We start from the raw sequence: 21,228 nt of genomic DNA on the forward strand, positions 1-21,228 counted from the left end.
CCAGTTACACAGCAGTGGATCTTTCACAATCGTGTAAAGCCTGGCGTGAAGCAAAGCCTTGTTCTACCTCGTGCCCCATCTGGATAAAGTGGGGGTTAACGGAGGTCGTTATAAATCCGCAATCGAGAGAGAGGCAAAATGTTTGCAGGTTTCAGCCACCAGCCGACTACCCTCGGCGCAGATCTTTTATATAAAATAAAAACCGAAACTGCTGGAAACGCTCAGCTGGTCAGGCAGCATCTGTGGAGAGAGAAACAGTCAGCGTTTCAGGTGGATGACCCTTCGTCAGGACCTGATCAGATCTGATGAAAGGTCGTCGACCTGAAACGTTAACTCTGCTCTACTTCTAGATCTGGGGCTGCTAATTCTTTTTACGGTGTTGTAAGCATAGAATTGGGAATCATTCGTACAGTTTTGGTCTTATTTAAGGAAGGATATACTTGCATTGGAGACAGTTCAGAGATGATTCACATGATTGATTCCTGGGATGAAGGGGTTGATTTATGAGGAAAGGTTGAGCAGGCTGGGCCTATACTCATTGGAGTTTAGAAGAATGAGAGGTGATCTTATTGAAACATAAGATACTGAGGAGGCTCGACAAGGTAGATGCAGAGAGGATGTTTCCTCTCGTGGGGAAATCTAGAACTAGGGGGCATAGTTTCAAAATAAAGGGTCGCCCTTTTAGAACTGAGATGAGGAGGAATTTCTTCTCAGAGGGTTGTAAATCTGTGGCATTCTCTGCCCCAGAGAGCTGTGGAGGCTGGGTCATTAAATTTAAGGTGGAGATGGACAGATTTTTGCAAGATAAGGGAGTGAAGGGTTATGGGGAGCGGGCAGGGAAGTGGCTTTGAGCCCAAGATCAGCCATGATCTTATTGAATGGCGGAGCAGGCTCGAGGGGCCAAGTGACCTATTCCTGCTCCTATTTCTTATGTTCTTATGTTCTTAAGGGGTTCTACAGTTTTTTGTGTTTTTTTTTTATAGGTGTTGCTGTGCAAAATGAGTGCCTAAGCATCTACAGTGTAAATCCCACCCACCCCACCCCCCTCCCAACTGAGGAGGCCCGTCCGAAAGGAGTCATGCTTTCAGCTATTGTAGCTGGAGGTGTGAGTAGGGGTCAGCAACTGACAACGCCCGAAGCGGCCTCGCTTCTGCTGGCCCAGGAGCTCTGCATCGGACTTCGAAGTAGGAGAGTGACTAGAATGTCCGTCCAAAGTAGACCATCTCCGCCGCAGGCCGGCCCACCGGCCCACAGACTTGGGGAGCGGGGTCGGCAGCTGTCCCTGTCGGAGGCTGCCTCCCTTCTCCTGTCGCAGGAGCTTCAGAGTAGGAGAGTGACGAGGATGTCCGTCCAGAGCAAACCCTCCGGCCCAGGGGCTGTGCCGCAAACCCAAACCCGAACCCACACGCTCAAGTCCAGCGGACGGACGGTCAGGAAACTGAACTACCGGAAGGTAGCTAACCGCGGGCTGGTTGGATCGCCGGATGTTGGCGCCACGAAACGGAACGCCAGACCGAGGAGTAAAGAGACGGCGGCCGCCAGAGGCGGTGACGAGGGAAGGCTACAGTCTCCTGTTAAACGCCAGGAGGAAGCAAGTGTTCAGTTGTCTCGGGACGTTGGATTGGTGCGGAGGAAGAGAGCAGGGGCTGTAGGGAAGAGCCACGCTGTGGTGCGACAGAGTAAACCACGTTCAGTTGTGAAGCCAGGCAGTAACCAGGTGAGAACCCAACGTAAGCTACAGCGAGCAGTAGTAGTCTGCCAGTATGGGGGTGGGAAGCTGGCCTTGAGATAAAGGCCAACATTCCTTTTGGCTACTTGTGCGCTGGGAAGTTGTACGGGTCGGTAATTGAGTTATTTGTTTACTGGGCTCCGTAAGCTGGGGTTTGCCTTTGCCTTGCAAAGCCACGTTTCCTTCAGGTCAATAGATTTGGCACTAAAATCATCTTGTTGCAAGAGGAAGCTTTAGGAGCAGCAAGGAGCAGGAAATGGTCAACTTGTATTTTTAACGAAATGTTCATTTTGGGAAGATCTTGTTTAATGAGGAACTCCAATGCTCTTGCCTTCCAAACCCTTCACAAGGCTGGTAGTAGAGTTAACTGAAGCTGCTTGAAGTTCATTGCACCCCATCTTCCTCTGCTGTCTCCTCTTTGCTTCTTCCCCTCTCCCCACAGCCAGCACCACCAGTAGAAATGGAGTGAAATGGTGCAAAGGTTGAGTGAAAACGGTTGGAAATCGGGAACGGGAGTCGGCCATTCAGCCCCTCGAGCCTGTTCTGCCATTCCATTGGATCATGGCTGATCTGTACTTGAATGCATTTACCCATCTTCGCTCCTTATCCCTGGACACCCTTGCCCAACAAAAATCTATCTCGGGATTGAAATTTTCAACTGACCCAACATCCACAGCCTTTTGAGAGAACCGAGTTGCAGATTTCTACTACCCTTTGTCTGATTTCACCCCTGAACGGCCTGGCTCTAATTTTAAGATTATGCCCCCTTGTTTTGGATTCCCCCCAACAGAGGGAATAGTTTCTCTCTCTCTCTATCCCATCAAATCTTTTAATTAATTTAAAGACCTCGATTAGACCACCCTTCAACCTGCTAAACTTTGAGGGAATACAAGCCAAGTTTATGCAACTTGTCCATATAATTTAATCCTTTAAGCCCCGGTATCATTCTAGTGAATCTGTGCTGCCTGCCACCCCTCCAAGGCCAGTCTATCCTTCCTGAGGTGTGGGGCCCTGGACTGAACGCCGTGCTCCAGGTGGAGTCTGTCCAAGACACTCTGCGTCTGTACAACTCGGTGCCCTGGACTGAACGCCGTGCTCCAGGTGGAGTCTGTCCAAGACACTCTGCGTCTGTACAACTGAAGCATCGGTTCCTCCCCTTTGTTTTCCAGCCCTTGAGATAAAGGCCAACGTTCTTTTTTGATTACTTTTTGTGCCCGTGCGCTAACATTTAGTGATTTATGTACCTGGGTGCCCAAATCCTGTTGCTCCTCCACAATTCCTAGTTTCTCACCATTTAAGAAAATATTTCTCTTTGTCTTTCTTGGATCCCAAGTGGGTGACCTCACACTTCCCCACACTTGAACTCCATCGGCCATAGTTTTGCCCACTCATTAGTCTGTCTATGTCCCTTTGTAACTTCCTGCTCCCATCTGCATGACTTACTGTGCCACCTAAGTCAGTGTCGTACATTATTGCCCGTTTCCCTGTAGTTGTTGTTTACATCTTGTCACAGGGGTTGGGAGGATTAGCAAAAGTGCCAACTATTCCAAGGCTAGTAATAAATCCTCACGCGAAGAGGACAATCTACGCTTACCTTGGCCGGCAGTCTTCAATTGATGCTGTTTCACACCTGGTTCCTATAGCTCTGTATATCCTGGAGTAGTTCTTCTTGGGCAGTCCCTCGGAACCGAGGATGACTTGCTTCCACATTAAAAATGAGTTCTCAGGTGACTGATGAGTCCAATGCGGGACCTACAGCCTCTGTCGCAGGTGGGGCAGACGGTGGTTGAAGGGGCGGGAGGGTGGGGTGCTTGGGTTGACTTGCGCTTGGCTTCCGCTTGCTCCCGGCGAAGAGACTCGAGGTGTTCGGCGCCTTCCCGGATGCTTCTCCTCCAATTTGTGTGGTTTTGGGCCAGGGATTCCCAGGTGTCGGTGGGGATGTTACACTTTTTCAAGGAGGCTTTGAGGGTGTCCTTGAAGCGTTTCCTCTGCCCACCTTGGTGTGCTCCTGGAGTACCCTTGTGCTTTCAGACACGGACCTTTTCAGCCCTTGCGTTTAAATGGTTTAGCAGGAACGTCTTGTCCTCCTCTTTCAGTTGGTGTTTACCAGACCTCGGCCACAGTTACTCATCTGTTTCTTGTACGGAAAACTGTGTTCACTCTCCTTCCGTCTTGGGTTTCATGAATCTCTTTAGAGCGTGTCCTTTATTTGTGTAAACAAAAATACTGCAGATGCTGGAACAGCATAGCAGGTCAGTCGCCATCTTTAGGAAGAGTAAGCGATGGACTGGCGTATTAATACAATCAACAACAACTTGTATTTATATAGCGCCTTTAATGTAGTAAAACGTCCCAAGGTGCTGCTCTGGAGTATTTTAAGACAAAAAATTTGACACCGAGCCACATAAGGATAAATTAGGGCAGGTGACCAAAAGCTTGGTCAAAGAGGTAGGTTTTAAGGAGCGTCTTAAAGGAGGAAAGAGAGGTAGCGGAGAGGTTTAGGCCAATCAACAAGAGGATAGGGGAAATATTTATATAAACAGAGGACTTGAGTGGTGTGATGCAGCAGATCATCTCGGTCAAGTAATGGGCAGAAGCATTAAGACGCTGAAGAGACAAAGGATATGTAAATAGCTAAGGGAATAAACCTCTGGACGAATTGGGAGGATTGAAATCCTGAGTCAAGTGTGAAATTGAAACCGGTTTGGCGATGAGGGTGTAGGTGAAGTCTGAAGTTTACTCTGACCAGAGGATACCGGGGATGCCCAGGACAAAGATTAGATATTGCCCCTGATGCTTGCCTTGAGCTTCATTAGAAAGGTGTACAGTGCCGGAGGTCAGACTGGGAATGGGAGTTGAAAGGGCTCCCTCACCTTTCACCTGGACCTCCCTACTCTTTAAAAATTCTCAACTTGTCTAGACTCAGAATTTAGCCAACATTAAAGCAATGGATTTAAAATCCAGTACCTGGTACATATAAAACAATGCATTTATGTAAATTAGTTTGATTCAACCTTTCGGTTTCAGTCGCAAAGCTTGAAGTCTAATGAACCCTGTCTCGGTAGTATTTTGCTATGTACATCTCCCCCCGCCCATACTGCGAGCTGTAGATAAGCTGAGTGAGCAGACTCGGAACCTCGTGTTGCTTTAGTGTCTCTCTTCTCCACCCTTCTCTCCCTCTTGGCTAGCTGCCACATGGTTACCGTTCCCTAACTGGAAATAAACAACCACCCCCCCCCCCCCCCCCAACGTCCTGCAGGGGGGGAGGGGAGGGCTGCGGCGGCTTGAAGAAAGATATCCAATTGGGAAGTTTGAGCGTTCAGTTTACTTTGGTTCATCTGTGGTGCTGAGCACCAATCCATGGTCCCGCCACCTCTGTCCGTCTTTCCATCCCCCACTTCTTTTGCCCCACCATTGGTGGCCGTACCCTCGGATGTCTAGGCCCCATGCTTTGGAATTCCCTCCTTAAACCTCTCTGCCTCTCTACACCTCTCGCCCCCTTTTTAAGGCACTCCTTAAAACCCACCTCTTTGACCAAAGCTTTAGTTTCCCCATCTCCTTTGATTGGCATCCATTTTCGCATTGGTGAAATGCCTTGGGGGAGAAATTGAGTACAGCCCCGTTTGGGGCACCAGCCTCGCCTAGGCGCTAAAAGTAGCGCCCCGGAAGCATTCGTGGCCGCCTGCCGGAAATTCAGTGGTAGCGCCCCAAAGGGAAGCGCGGTGCTACTGGAGGCGCCCCACATCCCTCTTGGGGCGCTGCGACTGAATATCGTGGCGCAACGTGCGGCACGTCACGCTGCAGTATTGCAGGCCTTCCTCCCCTTCTTAAAGGGGAGGGGCCTTGTGCAGCGCGATCTGGGCCCCCGAGGATCGCGAGTGCCGGCAAAAGAGCCCAGCACCAAGGAGAAGTGCCGGGCTCTTGGAACGCAGCCGGCACTCCGCAGGGGGGGGGGGGGGGTGGGGTGCAGAGGTGTGCTGGCAGGCAGCCAACAACAAAAATGGCCGCACCGCACCTCCCCCGCTGCAGGTAGGTCCCCCTGAACCGGTCGCACATAGCGTCCGGCGGTAAATCAGGGGGCGCTTCCAAATATCGCGGCCAGAGCGGGGCGCTGCGCACACCAATGACGTCATCGGTAGCGGCGTAGCACTAACGGCTAGCACCCCGGCCCTCTTCAGGCGCTAATGGGTGGCGCAGCCAACTGAATTTCTCCCCCCTTGTGTTTTACTACATTTACTTCAGGCGCTATGTAAATGCAGGTTGTGAACTGGGACCCCTCATTTACTGTGCTGCTTCTGTTCTTGCCACCGAATTCCTTATTCGGTATCACCTTTGACCCAAGAACACTGACTCTTGAAACATTTTTTCTTTTTAATGGTGTACTGAGAATTATTCACTCGGACATCTCCACTTGCCCAAAGTCACATTGGGCTTCTTGAGTATAGACCCTTCCGAAGGAGGATTGATGGGTTCCTGTTGCTGGAGAGCCCGTGGGACCTGTATCTGCAGCTCCGTGGGGTTGACCTTTGAAGTGCAGCAGCTGTGCTCCTGCAATGCCTTGGGTGGCCGTGGTTCATTGTACTAACATTTTTGTTTCCGATTCTAACGTGTTTCGTTAGTGTAACCTTTTTTTAATTGGATGGGGAGTCCAGAACGAGGGGTCACAGTCTCAGGATATTTAGGACTGAGATGAGGAGAAATTTCTTCACTCAGAGGGTGGTGAACCTGTGGAATTCTCCACCACAGAAGGCTGTGGAGGCCAAGTCACTGAATATATTTAAGAAGGAGATAGATAGATTTCTAGACAAAAAGGGCATCAAGGGGTATGGGGAGAGAGCGGGAATATGGTATTGAGAAAGAGGATCAGCCATGATCATATTGAATGGCAGAGCAGGCTCGAAGGGCCGAATGGCCTACACCAGCTCCTATTTTTCTATGTTCTATGTTTCTAATTGCTGATTAAGAAGCCAGTAGGTGCTGTAAAGCTGGACTTGATGGAAGGCAGTCAATATTTGAAGTAGACATGTGGAGGAATCCTTTAGCTTTACCAGTGTCTCTGCTAGAGCCCCCTCTACAGTCAAAGAACTGCCACGACAGGCTGTTTCTACTCGAGATACTGTGGAACTCCAGCATGTCGGCTGCTGAGTATCTTTATCCTCCCCTAATCGGGTGAACTCTCGAGCACTGGTTCTTTGAAATGGCTCAATTTTAAAACTGTCATCCTCGAGTTCAAATCCCTCCATGGCCTCGCCTTTCTATTTCTGTAACCTCCTCCAGCCCTACAACCCTCCGAGATCTCTGCGCTCCTCCAAATCTGCCCTCTTGAGCATCCCTGATTTTAATCGCTCAACCATTGGTGGCCGTGCCTTCAGCTGCCGAGGCCGTAAGCTCTGGAATTCCCTGCCTGAACCTCTGCCTCTCCACCTCACTTCTTAAGACCTACCTCTTTGACCAAGCTTTTGGTCACCAATTCTAATCCTTTGACTTGGTGTCAAATTTTGACTGATACCGCTCCTGTGACGCGCCTTGGGATGTTTTACTACATTAAAGGTGCTGTATAAATATAAGTTGTTATACAGCTGAACGTCCTGCAGATGCTTTGCTGACAACTGCTTCCTATTCAAAGGCTGGGGTAACTTTTTAACAGACAAACGTGCAAACTGCAGTAAAATTCCAAATGGAAACGTCGTATCTAAATCTTTCCTTGTGTAGTCTTTGGTAGAATTCATGTCCTGCTGGCATATAGGTTTTCCCCCTGTATTCAGAAAATGATTTGCGAAGCTCCACTGGCTTGGGTTTACACTAGGTCCAAGTACAGGAATTGGTGGGAGCCACTTTGTTCCTTGAACCAGTTCCGACAGGCCAGCAATGGTGAAGCTAAGCCAGCTGATGCCCTTTGAGGTTCCATTCGTACCAGAGGTGATTAGAAAGCAGATGATGAAAGACTGGCAGGGCACGTGATCGGCTAACACTGAATAGGATTTTATTGATGCTTTAAAAGTAAAAATAGCTCCCAAAAAATGGTTACGGCTGATTGTTGGAGATGAAAAGGGAAATCTTGTAAAGGGGCAAAATTAATTGTCACTTGGGAAAGCATGGGTTAATAAATGACAGCCAGCAAGGGTTTGTTAACGGCAAATGGTGTTTGACTAAATTGAGTTCTTTGAAGTAGCAGAGAGGGTTGATGTGTATATGGACTTTCAAAAGGTGTTTGATAAAGTCCCATACAATAGACTTGTCAGCAAAATTAAAGCCCATGGGATTAAAGGGACAGTGGCAGCGTGGACATGAAGTTGGCTAAGGGATAGAAAGCAGAGAGTAGTGGTGAACGGTTGTTTTTCAGACTGGAGGGATGTATACAGTGGTGTCTCCCGGGGTCGGCATTAGGACCACTGCTGATGTATATTAATGACCTGGACTTGTGTAAACAGGGAATCATTTCAAAGTTTGCAGATGACGCCGAACCTGGAAATGTTGTAAAACAGTGAGGAGGATTTCTGGAGGGCATAGGCTGGCAAAATGGGCAGACACATGGCAGCTGAAATTTAGTGCAGAGAAGTTTGAAGGAAGAACGAGGAGAGGCAATATAAACGAAATGGTATAACTAATGGGGTTCACACATAAATATTTGAAGGTGGCAGGACAAGTTGAATGGGCTAGAGATCCTGGGCTTTATAGATGGAGGCATAGAGCACAAAAGCCAGGAAGTCCTGTTCAACCTTTTATATATCACTGGTTAGGCCGCAACTGGAGTATTGGGTCCAATTCTGGGCACCGCACTTTAGAAAGAAGGTCAGGGCCTTGGAGAGGGTGTAGAGGAGGTTTATTAAAATGGTACCAGGAACGAGGGACTTCAGTTATGTGGAGAGACTGCAGTTGTTCTCAAAAGCAAAGAAGGTTAGGGGGAGATTTAATAGAGGCGTTAAATTATGAAGGGTTTTGATAGAGTAGATAGGGAGAAGCTGTTTCCACTGACGGGAGGGTCAGTAACCAGAGGACAAAGAGTTCTGACGAAGGGTCATCGACCTAAAACGTTAACTCTGTTGTTTCTCTCACCACAGATGCTGCCTGACCAGCTGAGTATTTCCAGCATTTTCTGTTTTCATTTCAGGTTTCCAGCATCCGCAGTATTTTGCCTTTGGACAAAGATTTATGGTTATTGTCAAAAGAACCAGAAGGGAGATGGGAATTTTTAGTGAGTTATGATGCACTGGTCGTAGAAGCAGATTCAGTAGTGACTTTCAAAAGGAAATTGGATAAATACTTGAATGGAAAATTTGCAGGGCTCTGGGGAAAGAGCAGGGGGAGTGGGACTAATCGGATAGCGCTCTCAAAGAGCCGGCACAGGCGTGATGGGCCGAATGGCCTCCTCCTTTGCTGTATGATCCTAAGGTTTAAAGCATGGCAGAAACACTAAATGAGTTGCCTAGGCGTTTAGATAATGGCCCAGAAATTCGGGTCGGGGGCTTCCCGCGGGTGTAAGCCCCCGACCTGCACTTACCTAGCGCGCCGGCCGTTGAGCTGTGGGCCCGCGTGGGATTCCGAACCTGGGCCTCCTCCAACTGCCAGCGCGCAGTGCTTGCGTATCCCAGGGGCGCAGTTAGTTCGATGCGTCCTCTGGGATCACGTGGGCCATGGGCAGCCAATCGGACGGAGCAGGGAATGCTCCATTCATAAGTCTGACAGGAAGAGCTGTCAAGACTTATAAATACTACGGCCCCAAAATAGCACTAAACCTTCAAATACATTTTTTAAAAACATCACATTTTTAAAATAAACTATAAATTACATGAAATAACTATTAAACAATTTAAATTTTTGAAAAGAATAATTTTATATTCTAACAGGGCTAAAAATAAACTTACCTTGCTTTAAAGTATTTAAAAATAATAAACCTGTGGAAAAAATGTTTTAATTTTCATTAATTCAGGCCTGCTTTTTACATGTCTAACTTCTGCAGGCTTACGTTCCTGGGAAAACCTGTATTTAAAAAAAAAACGTAAGTTTGATGCGCACGCGCAGCCTCACCCGTGCACGCGTTCGACCTGTGAACCCCTTCGTTCAGAGGATCGGAAGTGCCGGTTTCCCGCGCATATGCAGTGCATGCAGGAAGCCGGCACTTCCATTGGGCCTACGGGTGAGTACCTCGTGCGTACTCACCTGTGGAGACCCGAATTTCTGGGCCAGTGTGTTAATGGAATGAAAGGTTACAAGAGGAGGAGGTGGAGCAATTGGACTGGATAACTGTAGAAAGGGAAGGAGTGCTGAATAAAATTGGTGGAACTCCAAAGTGGAAAAGGCTCTGATGACTGCATCCTAGAATGCTGAGGGAAGTCCGAGAAGAAAGTGGAGGCTCTGGCCACAATCCTTCAAACTGCCTTGGATATGGAAAACTGGAGAGTTGCCAGTGTAACACCTTGTTCAATAAGGGATAAACCAGAGAACTGGTAGTGAGTAAGCTTCTAGAGGCCATGATAGGGGATTAAATTAACACTCACCAAAATATATGGCTTAATTAAGGACCTTTAATTAACCCAATAGGATCAGGGCATCCGAAAGCAGAATCTACACAAATTATTGATCAGGCCATAGTTGGAATAACCTAGTTTTGGTCCCCCTACAAATAGGAAGGATGCCAGGGCCTTGACTAGGGTGCAGAAGATAACTGGGATGAGAAGCTTTAACTGCGAGGAGTGAGTAGAGAAATTGAGGCTCTTTTCAATGGGAGGAGACGGTTATGGGGAGATCTGTCGGAGCTGTTCAAAATTCTGATGATGAGGTAAAAAGCAAAAAACTTTTGCACCAGCCGGTGACTGGAGGTGATACAAGATCATCAAAAGAATAAAGGGAGGGGTTAGGAGTTCTTTTTAATGCAGAGAGTTAGGCTATAGAATGCCCCACCAGAAAGGGTAGAGGAGGCAGAATCCATCATAGATTTTAAAAGGGAGTTGGATAAAGCTTTGAAAAGGAAAATTTGACCAATGTATGGGAGACGGACAGGGGAGTGGGGCTAAATGGCTGGCTCGTTTGAGGGTCAGCATGGGCAGAATGGTGGCCTCGTGCTGTGAAATTCTATGATCTGACTAGGTTGAAAAAGGGCAAAATTGGACAAGGACTGAATACAAAACATGATGAATAACCCTCAGAATTCCTAAACTATCTGATACAACTGTTTTTAAAAAGTTAGCGTAGAACAAATCAAATACTGTATGTGTAAAATTTAGTCTAAGACGCCTCTTTGTATCAGCGTGGGATCATTAGTTTCAGTGACTGAACATCTCACTTCCTTCCAGTCGCACATTTATGCTCATTTCTGTGTTGCTCTTGGTGGATGTTGGTGCTGGGGACTGGGATGAACTTTTACCTCCTCGTACTGCTGCTTCCACTCTGCCTATCATACCTTAACCCCAGTCTCGCTAGAACTGTCCCTATTGTGTGAGTCCTGATTCATTTCCCACACCATCCCTGTGACCGCTGAACTGTCGGCAGCTTTCTGCATCTACAAGGAAATTAATTGAGATGGACCGGAACTCAATAAAATGAAAGTACTTTTGAAGTGTAGTCACTGTTGTAATGTAGATCGTTTTAAATTTGTGTATTGAGCCCAAAGAAGACAAAACTCCACTTCTGCCAAAAAAATAAGTCTGTTGAGTATAGTAACGACTACGGCTGTGCAGTTCACACTGGGCAATACCCCCCACTCCCTCAGTGCCACCCCCCACTACCTCAGTGCCACCCCCCACTACCACTTTGTTGCTTAGAAAGAAATAAGTTACATTTAAAGCACCTTTCACAACCTCAGGACATCCCAAAGTGCTTTACAGCCCATGAAGTACTTTTTTTGAAATGTAGCCACTGTTGTAATGTGGGAAACGTTGGCAGCCAATTTGCACACAGCACGATCCCACAAACAGCAATGTGATAATGACCAGATCATCTGTTTAGTGTTGTTCTTTCAGGGATAAAGATTGGCCAGGACACCGGGGATAACTCCCCTGCTCTTCTTCGAAATAGTGCTGTGGGATCTTTTATGTCCACCTGAGCGGGCAGACGGGGCCTCGGTTTAACGTCTCATCCGAAAGACAGACAAATGTCCTGATTCCCGGGAAAGATGTCGCTGATTTTGAGGGTGAAATCTCTCCAGTCCTGGGCTGGGTGCAGTGGGCAGCTGTTGGTGGCTTTGTGCAAGGCTGGAGTGAATGGCACCAGTTTTACTGTTCTCTGATCTTAAATCCATCTTTTCTATGTAAACAGGCCGGCGGTGAAGCGAGTCCTGAGACTGGGTCCTCCACCATCACAGAGTGAGTATGAAGCATTTGTGCACCTTTTTTAAACTGTCCATTGAAAGATCACTTCAAGGATTGGGCCCTCCTGGGTAACTGTGTGAACACAGTTAGTCACTTTGAAGTGTTAAATCATTGCAGTTGCTTTGCCTTAACTCTGCTGAACAGGCTGGGGCTTTTTCCTCTAGAAAAGAGAAGGCTGTGGGTGACCCGATCGAGGTCTTTAAGATTATAAAGGGTTTGACAGGATAGACGTAGAGATGTTTCCACTTGTGGGGGAGACCATAACTAGAGCTCATCGATATAAGATGGTCGCTAATAAATCCAACAGGGAATTTAGGAGAAACTTCTTTACCCAGAGAGTGGTGAGAATGCGGAACTCGCTACCACAGGGAGTGGTTGAGGCGAAAAGTATAGATGCATTTAAGGGGAGGCTAGACAAGCAGATGAAGGAGAAGGGAATACAGGGTTTTGCTGATGGGGTGCGATGAAGTAGGGCGGGAGGCGGCACAGACCAGTTGGGCCGAATGGCCTGTTCCTTTGTTGTATATTCTGTGTAAGTTGCACCCCAAGATCCTGTATGCTCGCACCCATTGGGGGTGAAATGCATCTTGGGGCGGTAGTGCGAAACGGGCGATAGGGAATCAGCGGCCCTCTTGTACTCCGTCCGATGTTTGTTTCTCTTGTAGTTAGTGGGGTAGAGTTTCCACTTTGGGCACAGTCGGCCAAACGGGCACAAATTGCGTCCGTTTTGAAAAATGGCTTACCACCCGCCCCCCCCCCCCCCCCCCCCCCAGAGTTTCCACTCATTTGCATATCGTGGAACGCAAAAGCTGCCATGAACGAGCACAGCATTTTAAAACTTAATTTTAAAAAAAATTTGGCTTCAGAAAATATTCCTAGATATGTTTGAGTGGTAACTTGGTGCAGTTTGATCCATCTAAAAATGGGTTTATCACAAAAAGTAAGCATTTTTAATCCAGTGTCAATCCACCAGCTGTGAGTAACCCAATGACGTTTTTGAAAAAATACGGGACCATTTGCTGGTTGTATTTGGGTACAGTAGTCAGTTTCTCAGTAAATTCTTAAAAAAAAACAACAATTCAAACGCATTTAAAACGTGCCTGTCGGGTCCTTGCGCCCAAAAGTGTCCGCGAAGACCCACAAACGAGCGCAATTAGTGGAAACTCCCAATGGTGATTAATTCACCCCGGGGGCGCGGCCCGCTTCTGGCATGATTTTTTTAAACTAGCGCAAAAAATCGCAGAACCTCGAGTTGCGCTGAATGTAATTCACGCCTAAAATTCTGCCGTCTTTTGCGCCGATTTCCGGGCGAATTACGCCGTTTAAAAACCAGCAGAATCGAGCGGAAACTCCTGGCCTCTGTAAAAGACAAATAATGGGGCCGAGCGTAAAGGGCTGCTGATTTGCTCTTGCCTGTTTTTTGTGCTATCCCCAAATTCACCCCCATTATTCTTTTTCCGTTAATACTTCTACCCCACCCCGAAACAAATAATGTTCCCCGCCATATCCTGTATGTAACTTTGGTGGTTCTTGGAGAAATGTATCGCAACAAAGAAAATGGCTGCTGGAGCCTTGGGATGGCCTCAATACCAGTTTTAGATGAGGGAAACTCAAATGATGGGAAAATATCCATAGGAGTGGGGGAATAGATAAATGTGGAGGATTAGAGAGGGGAAAGGGAAGCAGCAGGAACGTGGGAGCTCTAGAAAAATGGTAAATATGAGAACGGATTGGGGGGGGGGGGCCGCGGGACGGGTGGAAAGTCTTTTTTAAATTTATCTCCATAAAATGTTTTGTTTACGTAACCTGTTCTCTTGTTTGTAGCATCAAGCTGAAGGTGGAGTTGCCTGAAGCTCATATCCGGTCTGCTGAGGACCCGGTTGCCTCGGCAACCAGCCTGTGCGGTGAGTATGCAAATCTGTCGTATAATTGGATCGCAGCTAACCTGTGTAAAAAGAACAGGCACGTGTAGCCTGCCCCTAAATAGATTTCATGCGCTCAACCTCTGTACAAATTGGGGGCGAATTGCTGGGATATTGCCGCCCTCAGTTTGACATACAGGAATTGTAAGGGTCACAGGAACTCCACCACCCCCCCCCCCCCAGCACCAATTCCTTGGATCCATGCTGTGTGCAGGAACTTGGTGTGGAAGCGTGCCTGAGTCCGTCTTTGCAACGTCGGTGTTGACTTTGCTCACGTACTCGTGTTTACATTCAACTCAGTTCTGCCAATACAAATGGTAAATTCAGCATCTGATCTTCTACCGTGGAGTGTTTGCAGGTTTAGATCAGACCAGCTCAAGTTCTTGTCGAGGCCTTCGGATGGTTCTAAGTGACGGTGTTGGTTGAGCCTGTGTCCTCCAAGGGCATTCACCACCTCCTCCAGCTGCTGTGATGCTGTGCTAAGTATAGAGAGATGCCGCACCAGCCAATCTGTTGGCATTGGTCAATACTGACATTTGTGAGCTACCTCCTTATTTTCCAGACCCCTAAACGCAGGCTTGAACAGCTGCCACTTTTTAATAAGACTTTGAACCAACATCCTGCCTGGCTGTTCAGATACAGGTTAAAGATCCCATGGCATTATTTGAAAAGTAGCGTCTTCTGATCAGTACACCAACAAAGAATGAATTGGCTGCTTGTGTCTCTGCTCTTTGTAGTAGGTTGCCTATGTAACAGTCACTGCACTCAAAAGTAATTCATTGTGTGAAAGGGCTTACGGCACTAAGGCCTGTTCATATAGATATAAATAAAATCCCATGTCACTTTCCAAAGAGGAGCAGAGGGGTGTCCTGTCCAAGATTCCCTCAATCAACATCGAAAACTGATTAGCTCGTCCTTTACCTAATTTCCTGTTTGTGGGACCTTGCACAAAGATTGTCTGGCACGTTTATCTACATAATTGGAGCAAGGCTAACATCCTGTAGCTCAGTGGGTAGCACCCCTTCCTCAGAGTCATAATGTTGTGGGTTCAAGTCCCACTCCAGAGACTTGAGCACAAAAATCTAGGCTGACACTTCAGTGCAGTGCTGAGGGAGTGCTGCACTGTCAGAGGTGACGTCTTTCGGATGAGACATTTAAACCAAGGCCCCGTCTGCTCTCTCAGGTGGACGTAAAAGATCCCATGGCCCTATTTCGAAGAAGAGCAGGGGCGTTATCCCCGGTGTCCTGGGCAGTATTTATCCCTCAATCAACATAACAAAAACAGATTATCTGGCCATTATCACATTGCTGTTTGTGGGAGCTTGCTGTGTGCAAATTGGCTGCCGTGTTTCCCACATTACAATAGTGACTACACTTCCAAAAAAAAAAGTACTTCATTGGCTGTAAAGCGCTTTGGGACTTCCTACGGAAGCGATGAGGTGCTATATGAATGCAAGTTCTCTGTTTTCATACTTGTGACGTGTAATATTTATAGTTTTTCCCAGGTTTGGGTGTTCCTGCATTGTAATTGCACGCCTATGCCTTTAACAAGGACGTGAGACTGAGGCCAGAGATTTCTATTGTGATCCAACATTTTTTTGATGAGAGAGAGAGAGAAGTGTTTTGCAAACTTGTCTGTTCCGCCTATTTTTTTTGAAATAAATCCAAAGTGAAGGAGGGAATGATGAGTGAGCTGGTGTGGTCCGAGGGAATGATGAGTGAGCTGGTGTGGTCCACCCATCAAGATCAAGTACTTCCTGGCCAAGGAATCCCTTTTCGAATATAAGCTATGAAGTTTTATTGCCTCCCATGAGGCAAACCAGTATTCACGACCTTGTTCATAGAATCTCACAGCAAAGGAGGTGGCCATTTGGCCCATCGTGCCTGTGCCGGCTCTTTGTAAGAGCTCCAATTAGTCCCACACCCCATGCTCTTTCCCCATAGTCCTGCAAATTTTTCCTCTTCATTCTTATTATCTGATCAGTTTTTATTGTCCGCCTAGGTTTTTAAAATGCTGTTCGAGCTGTGGTTGTAAATGTGTTGTAAGAATCCAATATCCTAGTTTGCATTTTTGTTTCACTTTTTTTTAGTTTATCTGCTAGTCAAAGTTAACTTTAGCAGAAAATACCACGAGAAATGTCTCATTCTGGCCTTTGTAAAACTGTACTAGATTGCTAAACTGTGGTTTCAATTTCAAACTTAAGGGCAGACATTGAAACTTCTGAGATTTGTAGAGAAGCCATTATATTGAGATGAAGTAATTTGGGGTTTCAGGGTGCAACAGAAATCGGCCACTCCTGTTCTTTTTCTGGGTGGTTCATTTTGAGCATCCTCAAGTTGATGGTTTGTTCATTGGTCGAACCATGAAGTGTTTTATTCATTCATGGGGTGTGGCTGTCGCTGGCAAGGCCAGCATTTATTGCCCATCCCTAGTTGCCCTTGAGAAGGTGGTGGTGAGCCATCTTCTTGAACCGCTGCAGTCCGTGTGATGAAGGTACTCCCACAGTGCTGTTGGGGGCGTTCCAGGATTTTGACCCAGCAACGATAATGGAACGGCAAGATACTTCCAAGTCAGGATGGTGTGCGACTTGGACATGGTGGTGTTCCCATGTGCCTGCTGCCTTGTCCTTGGTGGAGGTCGCTGGTTTCGGAGGTGTTGCCGAAGTTGACTAGGATTGTGGTGGGGAGAACTGGGTAGAAAGATTTCATCTATATTTGTAACATTCCCCTGTGCTGAACAGAGTGGAGTTAACTAACTTTCTTTCTGTCTTTTTGTTGGCAGGTGGAGATGACTCGAGCTGTGGTACTGCCCCATCAGTAACTGGGTATGAGGGAGCAGAGGTGCCCACTGTAATGGATAACTGCGAGAGAGGAGTCCCCGCTGCTAATGTACATCACTGTGAAACAAAGTGCAGTTATCTTCTGTGTAGCAGTGTGAAACAGTCAGCCAGCAGTGACGGTTTGTTTTCTGTACTGGCCAATGAAATGTATACAGAAAACGGAGCGAGCGGTGACATATCTGAAGAAAACATGGGTAGGAAAGTTCCAAAATGTGAAGTAAAGCTTCCTGCCCCACCTGTGCAGCACATTGAGGTAGAGAAGGCCACAGGGCTGCGTGTGGAAGGCCAGAGTACTGGTGAGGCACTTGCAGAAAATGAATTGATTATGGTACCTCTCTATGCAGCAGCCACTGAGAAGCCTGCAGAGATTGAGTTCATTCAAGAAGTGCCTTTAGAAGATGCAGTGACTGGTGATGTGCCTGACCAGATTCCTTCAGCTGCTACTGCAACCAGACACTTGCTTGCAGAGAATGAGGTGGCTAATGAAGTGCCTGTAGAAGGTGCAGCAACCCTTATGACATTTGCAGAGAATGTGTTGGCTGAGATACCTTCAGCTAAAGCCACTGTTGAGTTGCCTGTGGAAGGTGAGGTGGCCACAGATGCTCTTGCGGAGAGTCAGTTGGCTTGTGAGATATTAGGTGAAATGGTTAGAGAATGTGTGGCTTGTGCTAATCTAGGAGAGGACCAGTTGGCTGATGTACCAATAGATACAGCACCCAGTGAGTTGACTGCAGAGGATGAGGTGGCCAAAGCAATGCTGTTCAAAGTTACAATAACCAATGGGGCTGTTCAGGACGCATTGACTGAGGTACCTTCAGATACTACAGAAGCCATGGACATAGCTGCAGTGGAGGTGACCACAGCTGTGTCTGTTGAAGATGTGCTAACCAGTGGGACACTTGCTGAGAATCAGCTGGCCACTGAGGTACTTGCAGGGGAAGAAACAACTGCAGAATTTGTGCCCTTGGAGTTTCTAGCAGAGCACAAGTTGACTGTACCCACATATACAACACCTAGTCAATTGATTGCAGAAGATATGACCAAAACAATACCTTTAGGAGTTGCGGTCAAATGCATTCTTCCTGAGGTCCTTCCAGGCACAACCATGGAGATGTCTGCAGTGATTGGGCTGCCCAATGAGGTCCCTCCAAATACAACTGTGGAGATGTCGGCAGAGAGTGGGCTGCCCAGTGAGGTCCCTCCAAATACAACCATGGAGATGTCTGCAGTGAGTGGACTGCCCAGTGAGGATCCTGTAGAAAAGGTGATGCCCAAAGTAATTCTTGGAGAGAATGAGTTGGCTGACGTACCTACAGTTGCTACTGCTGCCGCCATGGAAGTTTCTGCAGAAGATGAGCTGACCACGGAAGTGCCAACTGAAGATGTGGTGGCTAATAGAGGACTAACAGAGAATGAGTTGTCTGACATACCCACAGATGCTACTGCTGCTGCCGTGGAGGTTTATACAGCAGTTGAGCTGGCCGTGGAAGTAGGTGTGACAACCGGTAGTCCACTTGCCGAGGAACAGCTGGCTGGTGAGGCAGTTGCAGAAGTTGAAACAACAGCTGAGAGTGTGACATGCGAGGTTCTAGCAGACGGGGAGTTAGTTGATATACCCACAGATATAGTAGTCATTGAATTGACTGCAGAGGATGAGGCCGACAAAGCAAAGCCTTTAGAAGTTGCAACATCCAAAGGGAAGCTTGCAGAGAATGGATTGTTTGTTTTATCTCCAGGTACTATAACCAAGGAGATGTCCGCCATTGATGGGCCAGCTAAAGCAGTGCCTTCCCATAGTATAACAACCAGTCGGGTGTTTTCAGCGAATGAGTTGGTTGAGTTTTCTCCAGGGTCTTTGGCACCCATAGAGGATGAGAATGTCAGAGAAGTTCCTGTAGAGGGTGTGATGACTAGCAGCATACTTGAAGAGAATAGGTTGATGAAGCCACATCCAGATATAGCAATCATGGCGATGGCTGCAGAAGGTGAGCTAACAGCACCAACCAATGATACTGCAGAAGGTGAGGTAACGACAGCGTTGACCAATGACGCTGCAGAAGGTGAGCTAACCGCAGCAACCAATGATACTGTAGAAGGTGAGGTAACAGCAGCAACCAATGATACTGCAGAAGGTGAGCTAACAGCAGCAGCAACCAATGACACTGCAGAAGGTGAGCTAACAGCACTGACCAATGACGCTGCAGAAGGTGAGCTAACAGCAGCAGCAACCAATGACACTGCAGAAGGTGAGCTAACAGCACCGACCAATGATGCTGCAGAAGGTGAGCTAACAGCACCGACCAATGATACTGCAGAAGATGAGCCAACAGTGGCCAGAAATGCAATCCGAGAGGGGATTAAAGGCGTAGTGGAAAGCAAGATATCAGATGAAATCTCTGGTATCAACACCTTCCGAAACGAGCAATCTGAGTCACTGACATCTAAAGGGGGCAATGTCTGTGCCTACAATGAAAATGATGCAATGTGTTGTGAGGATAATGGACACAGAGCTGTTGATTCCAGTAACACTGAGTTGGAATCTGTGCCAGTGCCGTTTATAAACTATGTGCGTGTTCAGTGCAGAGACCAGGAGACGAGCGGTGTGGAAGATGGACGTAATCAAATGGTTATGGACAGAACGGACATGATTGGAGAATTTGGAACCGTACCAGTGCCTGAGGAAGCAGCTATTTGTTCTGCCAAGAGGAAAGCGCTGAGAAGTACAAGTAGGAGAAAGGAGTGTGTCAGGTTAAAGATGAGGAAATTAAACCACGCAGTGCTTTTATCAAATTGTACTCAGAATTTCCCCAAACTGGAGAAGTTCTGGGTGAACAGGACTTTAGCGAGTGGGGATTGTTGCAGCAGAGAGAGTAACTGTGTCATTTCTGACTTGGATCTTAAGGCCCAACAGATGGAAGAAATAAAACCAAAGAATCTGCCTCTTCTACCAGTTAATGATTTAGCACATAGTAAACTGCGCAGACAGCCTGTGCTGTTGGAGCACTTGTCCACCATTGCCAATGGTCTGGGCGTGTTTTCCAAGTGTGTAGAAATGCAGCAGGAATTCTCTAGAACATCCGAGCTTATTATAGCTATGGGCATGTGTAGTAGGTTTCAATCCCCAAAATTTATGGACCTACAGTTTTGCTTCAATACTGAACAAACAGCCTCCTGGGACTCTCTCTGTCACCTACGGACCCCAAGTAAAGATCAGTCCATCAGTGTGAAACCTCTTGCTCGATTTTATGGAAAAGATCAGCACTGGCCCTTTCCAAGTAATTGTACGCAGTCGGTGCATTTCGTTACTCCCGTTTTCCCCGTTTCGCCTCCTCTCGACCTGGCTTCACTGATTTCTTTTCTCGCTGATGGCAGTGAAATAGTTGATCAGCGCTGTGTGTCTGAAAGGACAGATTTATCGATCATTCCTCCGCACTCGAGCCAAGACTCTTGGATGGTTTCCCAATGCCAGGCCAGCTTTGGCAAGACCTTTTGGCCGCCTGCTTCACCCATCAGGACTGGGAGGTGCCCTTGCACTCGTTCTAGGTTTGGGTTGCACACTGTGCTAGCACTTTCATCCCCGGCCTGTTACAGGCTCTGGACAAGGCAGCGCCATTTCGGTAGAGTCCCTAATGCCCAGCGGCCATTCTTGACTCAGTTCGGAGAGGGTTTAAAAAGACTCATTCCCCCAGTTCCTTCAGAAAAATCCTTTTGGTCGTTGCCCTATACCTTGGGCGGAGTAGTGTCGTGGTGGAATCCGCGCAGTCCATCTCCTTGTGTGTCAACATTCAACATCAGCCCTTCGAACAACTGCAGGAGGAGCAGCTTGGGAAGCTGTCCCAGGTTAGTGCCGCATGCTTTATATTATATTGGGTGCACTTCAGAGAGGAAGGTTATTTTAAAGGGGCAAGTACTGGTCAATAATACTAGAATCTTACAGCACAGTAGGAGGCCATTCGGCCCATCGTACCTGTGCCAGCTCTTTGAAAGAGTTCTCCAATTAGTTCCACCCCCCTGCTCTTTCCCCCATAACCCTGGAAATGTTTCCTCTTCAAGTATGCATCCAATTCCCTTTTGAAAGTTACTATTGAATCTGCTTCCACCACCCGTTCAGGCAGTGGAGTCCAGATCATCATAACCCGCTGCTTGCCCATGAGTCTTTCACAGTCTGGAACTTTTGTTGTGCATTTTCTTAACTCCTCCAGTTTTCGCCGATTATTCTTCCTGTCCTGAAGGTGGTAACCTGGGGTTGCGGTTCCGGTTCCACAGGCACTGCCAATGGCAACCCCACCCAGTGTTTCACCCAAAAATTGGCATACTTCACATGTAAGGCTGTTGCCTGACTGGTGCCATCGCAGCTGAGTTCTAGTTTCCTCAACAATGCATGCGCTTCCGGTAGCGGTCACTGGGTTGCGATTGGAAGTGGGAGACCT

At 47.5% G+C, this 21,228-nt stretch overlaps 1 protein-coding gene across 1 annotated transcript in view; it reads left to right on the forward strand.

Annotated features, from left to right (window-relative positions):
• Window positions 1-1,035: 1,035 nt before the first annotated feature.
• Window positions 1,036-21,228, forward strand: part of LOC147104618 (uncharacterized) — a 48,942-nt gene continuing 28,749 nt past the window's right edge. The window contains exons 1-4 of the mRNA XM_085962017.1: window positions 1,036-1,717; window positions 11,984-12,030; window positions 13,861-13,940; window positions 16,741-20,638. Coding sequence (XP_085818143.1) covers window positions 1,079-1,717; window positions 11,984-12,030; window positions 13,861-13,940; window positions 16,741-20,638 — 4,664 coding nt within the window. The 5' untranslated portion in view covers window positions 1,036-1,078. The remainder of the gene's footprint in view (window positions 1,718-11,983; window positions 12,031-13,860; window positions 13,941-16,740; window positions 20,639-21,228) is intronic.

Source organism: Somniosus microcephalus, chromosome 19 (genome assembly GCF_052327205.1).
Source record: "Somniosus microcephalus isolate GS21.2 chromosome 19, FLI_Smic_1.0, whole genome shotgun sequence".
Classification (NCBI taxonomy): Eukaryota; Metazoa; Chordata; class Chondrichthyes; order Squaliformes; family Somniosidae; genus Somniosus; species Somniosus microcephalus.